General features: G+C 39.0%; 1 protein-coding gene across 3 annotated transcripts in view; it reads left to right on the top strand.

The window, feature by feature from the left end:
* Window positions 1–5,843: 5,843 nt before the first annotated feature.
* The window catches only part of xylb (xylulokinase homolog (H. influenzae)), a 353,065-nt gene continuing 352,602 nt past the window's right edge, over window positions 5,844–6,306 (top strand). For all 3 annotated transcript variants that reach the window (XR_007935308.1, XM_028804172.2, XM_051929119.1), the window contains exon 1: window positions 5,844–5,914. Coding sequence is in view for 2 of the 3 variants with exons in the window: in XM_028804172.2 (XP_028660005.1) it covers window positions 5,864–5,914 (51 nt within the window). In the remaining variant the exon portion in view is untranslated. The remainder of the gene's footprint in view (window positions 5,915–6,306) is intronic.

Here is a 6,306-nt window from a genome sequence, read left to right as displayed (position 1 = left end):
AATATGTACTTTTTAGCGATATAAATTATTAAGTCTAATTTGTTTATATTAAGTAGTCTTTGTGGTCTATGAAAGATATCTGAAATTATGATTTATATTCCCAGCCCATTATATTAAGTTGAAAACTCTTATTTATGATTAGCTCAAATAGAACAGATTATTTGCGGGAACTGATGGAGTCAGTCCTCGAGCTCTTAAGGCCTTTGCTGACCAACTTTGTGGTGTCCTCTGTAATCCTGTTCAGTCAATTCCTAAGGCTTCAGAAAGTGCCACTGTTGTGCCACTACATTATTACTGTTCCAAGGAAAGCAGGTGCCTCTTCACCTAATGACTATAGACCAATGGCACTTATACCTCACATCATGAAGACCTTTCAGAGACTGGTCCTGGATTATATGAGTCCTCTTGTGATAGACCACCTGGACCCACTGCAGTTTGCCTATCAGACAAAGACTCGAGTGGAGGATCCAATTATCTATCTACTCACAAGGCTTATTATCACCTGGACAACGCTGGCAGCACTGTGAGGATTACGACTTTTGATTTCTCCTGTGCCTCTAGTACCATCCAGCCATCCCTGTTAAAGGGTAAATTCAGAGATATGCAGGTGGATGAGCCTATAGTGGCCTGGATAATGGACTATCTGTCAGGTAGACTGCAGTTTGTGAAACTCATGGACTGTACTTTTTATACAGATGTGAGCAACACTGAGGCACCACAAGGAACAGTCCTGTCTCCTTTCCTCTTCACTCTGTACACCTCCAACTACAAATATAACAGCAGGTCATGTCACTTGCAGAAATTCTCAGATGATTCTGCACTTATGGAGTGCATTGATAAAGGGGATGAGACAGAGTATCGGACTCAGGTGGAAAAGTTTATTTCTTGGTGTAAAGTGAATTGTCTGCATCTTAACATCAGCAAAACCAATGAACTGGTTATTGACTTTTGCCACATCAAAGAGCATTAACATTATATAAAGATATTGTCTGTTTTTTACCTGCATTATTATCAATCTTTAATTTAATATTGTTTTTTGTATCAGTAAGGTGCTGCTGGAGTATGTGAATTTCCCCTTGGGATTAATAAAGTATCTATCTATCTATCTATCTATCTATCTATCTATCTATCTATCTATCTATCTATCTATCTATCTATCTATCTATCTATCTAATACCTCACTATGACTGTGACAGCCAAGTCAGACCTTTTCTTTTCTTGGTTTATAGTCATTCCAGTGTGTGTGTTTATTTATTTACTTTATGTATCTACATATTTATGTATTTATTTATTTAAAGACCTTCTGTAAAAAGCCAAATTTCCCCCTTATTGACAAATAAAGGTCTATCTATCTATTACAAACACAGTACCCATCTTTATAACAGCATGACCAGAACAGGGATGGGTGACTATCAGATTTAACAGATGGTTGAGTATGCTTTTTCTTTTTTTTATTATAATGATTCTTTCATTTTCATTTTATTGCATTTGCCTGTTTGTTTCCTGCTTCTTCCCGGGATCTGAGATTGGTTCAACATAATGCCATCATAACCACCTCTGTTGGTATATACAGTACCATAAGGTGTTTTCTTTATTACAGGACTGCTGGGGAAACAGTAAAATTGACATACTTTCTAATTGCCTTTTTTGATATTATATCTCTTAATATCAATATGTTTCCAAAGACAATAAAGAACAGTCATCACCAACCATATATTGACATTATTTTCAACTACCGTATGCAGCCGCCTTGTCCACAGTACTGTATTATGCTCAATGCAAGCAATGATATTTAAGTAATATTGAACTATATGTTTTATAAACAGACTTAATATGACACAAGTGTGTGGTGACACAGATGAACATGTACAACAGCAACAACATTTATTTATTTAGCCCATTTTCATACAAATGGTGCAGCTCAAAGTGCTTTACAAGATGAAGGAAGATGTAGATATTTAAGAATACAAAGCACAGAGGGCAATGAAACAATATACAGTACATAATTCACAGGTTGCAATCAGTGTATATTATTTTTAGGTCCTGTAGGATACATACAAAATTGCAATGTGATCAATCAGACCAAGTACAGATATATATTCATTTTTGAAGCAAGCTATTAGCAATGTGATAGGCAGCAATGAGGTTATGAATCACACAGGAAAGACCCAGGGATTAAAATTTAGACGAAGTACTTGTGAAAGCAATCTTAAGGCATTTTCACAATAGCCCCCCAGTCTGGGTTGAAGCTCACTATAGTACAAATACACCAACTGGGGTTGGAATCAACTCCACTGGTAATACTATTGAACACAGAGAGTTTATACTAAAAAGCAGCACGGGAATATTAGGAGGAGAGTACAAGACATGCAGGGCTACAAAGAGCAAATATTTAAATTCTGTGTGCAAAGACAGTTTTGTTTAGAATTGTCATGTAATTTAATTTTCTACTAATTGAAAAACAATTGCTGACAGCACAAAGAGCAAAGAACAACAAGACAGGCATCAGCATCCACACACATATTCTCTCAGTATTTTAGAACATACAGTACATGGTAGGTTTGTATTACTCATTTGCTAACATTCAATCTGTTTTTCTTAGTAAGGGTATAGGGGGTGAAAAGTTGAGCTTAACAGACCCAAGCCACCCCAACAAATCCCTTGTAGCAGTTTATGGCTCCTCGCAGGGAAATTCCTGATTGCTCCTAATCCAGTTGAGACACGCAAACCTTCCTGTTTTCATAAAATATAGTGTGGTATGAAATACTTACACCTACAAAACTGAAGACTGAATAGAACTGGCATCGTGAGCCCACTGCTGTCAGTCCGAGTAGGGACTTTTCATCAAGGTTTTGAACCAGCTGGACCTGAGATAATACATTAGAAGTGGCATCTGCCAGTAGATTGTTTAAGAAGTCAATGCAGGATGTAATGAAAACAAGGACAGTCGTGTCGGTATCACAAAAGACAGAAACAAGCAAGCATAGGGTATGTTGTGAAATTGCCCTCCATCCACAATATTAATTTCTTTGATGCAAATTGTTAGTCAGGATATCTCTGGCAAACATTTTCCTTTTAAACTAAAATACTGTAGAACTGAGTACCATCAGCATAAGATGATAACCTATCAAAAAAATACAAATCATATGTCCAAGGGTGGCGCAGTGGTAGTGCTACTGCTTTGCAGTAAGGAGACTGTGGAAGATTGTGGGTTCGCTTCCCGGTTCCTCCCTGTGTGGATAGCGCTTTGAGTACTGAGAAAAGCGCTATATAAATGTAATGAATTATTATTTTATATGGATAAGAAAAGGAGAGGGCTAAGGACAGAGCCTTAGAGAACTATCTACACTCACCAGCCACTTTATTAGGTACACCTGTTCAACTTCTTGTTAATGCGAATGTCTAATCAGCCAATCACACGGCAGCAACACATTGCATTTAGGCATGTAGACATTGTCAAGGCAACCAGCTGAAGTTCTAACCAAGCATCAGAATGGGGAATAAAGGCGACGTAAGTGACTTTGAATGTGGCATGCTTGTTGGTGCCAGATGGGCTGGTCTGAGTGTTTCAGGAACTGTTGATCTACTAGGATTTTCATGTACAACCCTCTACAAGGTTAACAGAGAATGGTCCAAAAAGGGAAAATATCCAGTGAGTGGCAGTTCTCTGGTTGGAAATGCCTTGTTGATGCCAGAGATAGAAAGGCAACAGTAACTCAGATAACCACTTGTTATAACTGACATATGCAGAAGAGCATCTCTGAATGATCAACACATCGAACCTTGAAGTAGATGGGCTACAGCAGCAGGATATCACCCTGAGTGCCACTCCTGTCAGCTAAGAACAAGCAACTGAGGCTGCAGTAAGCATGGGCTCACCAAAATTGGACAAGAGAATATTGACAAAATGTTGCCTGGTCTGATAAGTTTCAGTTTCTCATGCAACATTCTGATGGTAGGGTCAGAATTTGGTGTCAACAACATAAAAGCATGGATCCATCCTGCCTTGTATCAACGGTTCAGGCTGGTGGTGTAATGGTGTGGAGGATATTTTCTTGGCACAGTTTGGGCCCCATAGTACCAACTGAGCATCGTTAAATGCCGTAGCCTACTTGAGTATTGTTGCTAACCATGCCCATCCCTTTATGACCGCAGTGTACTCATCTTCTGATGGCTACTTTCAGCAGGATAATGTGCCATGTCACAAAGCTCAAATCATCTCGAACTGTTATCTTGAACTTGACAATGAGTTCACTGTACTCAAATGGAATCCACAGTAACCACATCTCAACCTAATAGAGCACCTTTGGGATATGGTGTAATGGTAGAGTCACATTATAGATGTACAGCCAAAAAATTTGCAGCAACTGTGTGATACTATAATGTCAATATGGACTGAAATCCCTGAGAAATGTTTCCAGCATTTTGTGGAATCTATGCCACATAGAATTACAGCAGTTCTGAAGGCAAAAGGGGGTCAACCCAGTACTAGCAAGGTGTACATAATAAAGTAGCCAGTGAGTGTATGTTATTGGGGCTAAGCTGGACCTGCTATAGCCAAGACCGACAAAACCCATGCTTTTGTGAAAGATGCGATTTACTGATATGTTAACTGAAAGCGGGTGGTTGTGTCAGTCAATCAATACAAATGTAACACAGGAAGGCATTTAGGTAAAAACCTGTAGAAAATCAGTACAACGAGCTATGGTAATGAAGTACAGTAGTAATACTTTGTTACTGTGCTTGAGTATGAATATTTCTACTTGAATAAAACATTTTCTGTCAACTTTTCGGGTCCCAATCCACGTGGTTCGTTGTGTGGTGGGTGCGGCAACGCAGCTATCAGCGCCTACTCCCAATCTCTCTCTCTCTCTCTCTGTCACTTTTACTTGACTACATTTTCAAACAGAAAAAGATAAATTTATTTAGATATATTTTGCTAGACACGTTTTTTACTTCTATATTAAACCGGAAAATGAAGGGTCTAGACAAATACACACTTCTTTACTCAGTTAATTATCTAAAATACAGGATTTCCCCACTTCAGGAACAACCTCATTAGGAAAATAAAAGTATGCACACTACTTGCGGCACTTCCTGTGTGATTTTGGGCTATACAAAAATAAACTGTATTGTAGGCTATTGCATTGTACTTGCGCGAATATCCGATCACCTATGCATGACCTCTAGTCTTCAGGTCTCCGGTTCTGTGCAACAGGTCTGGCAGTTTGGTACTTTTACATTTGGTAATAAATTTAATAATGTGATTCACAGGGTAAAACTCACCTGCAATTTAACACAGGAGGACCATCTCGTCCAAAATCTATAAAAAGGTGTGATTTAACCCTTTACAGACTCTGATAAATATCATAATTAGTCCAGTGCTGTGGACATGGGAGTTCTGCAAGTTTGACAGTGAATCTGAAAAGTCGCTGGGTCTGGCAAAACTCACCTGAAATTGAACAAAACGTTGAAAATGAAATTTACCAAATACGATCTGGCAGTGAAACAGTGAAGTACTGTTCTGTCCTTCTCTGCAAATACAGTATAGGAGTGTCCTGAGTTTGCAGATGTTAATGTGATCAACGTACTGGGCAAAATCTAAAAAAGTCAATATGTGCAATATTTCTTTTTCGAATTATTTATAAAATTTAATTAGTCACTTAAAACACTCTATATAAAAGTTAACATAGATGTATACTGCCTGAAAATAAACACTGTTGTGAACAAGTACAGTAATTCATTTCAGCCTAACAAAATGCTTATTTAGGTACAGAAAAACAAAAAGACGACGCCCCTTTAAAAAAGTGGGACGGTACTGGCACTTCGCGCAGGCGCGTTGAGCTTCTTAGACCTGCGCGACATGGCTTCAGTCAGCGGCAGCTATCTGGGATTCGATTTCAGTACACAGCAGGTGGGTAGGTTTGGGTTCTGCACAAGCGCAAGTCCTACATGGTACAAAAACGAAGTACAGTTAATTGAAAGGAAAGTGAAACGGAACGCTGTCGGGGTCGAGCACGCTATGCGCACGTGACTCTGCTGCGCCGTGCACGTAGAATTGAATGAGAAAAGGCGCGCTGCGTAAATTTCCAGCATCCAATAGAAACTTGGGGGACTTACGAGATCCCACTTTTAGCACTTTGGAGGTACGATTAGCGGTAGAGGAAAGAACGGACCCACTTTTATGTGACTGTGGCCTCGGCTGTCTCTGCTTGGTCAGATTAATAATTAGCTTATTGCGTAAAATGTACAAGTCAGCAGCTGCTAATAATCCTGTTTATTCAGGTGGTTATGCATAAACTGACA

Source organism: Erpetoichthys calabaricus, chromosome 6, assembly GCF_900747795.2.
Source record: "Erpetoichthys calabaricus chromosome 6, fErpCal1.3, whole genome shotgun sequence".
Lineage (NCBI taxonomy): Eukaryota > Metazoa > Chordata > Cladistia > Polypteriformes > Polypteridae > Erpetoichthys > Erpetoichthys calabaricus.
The sequence above is the reverse complement of the archived record's forward strand: the minus strand, read 5'-3'. Positions and strand labels throughout refer to the sequence as shown.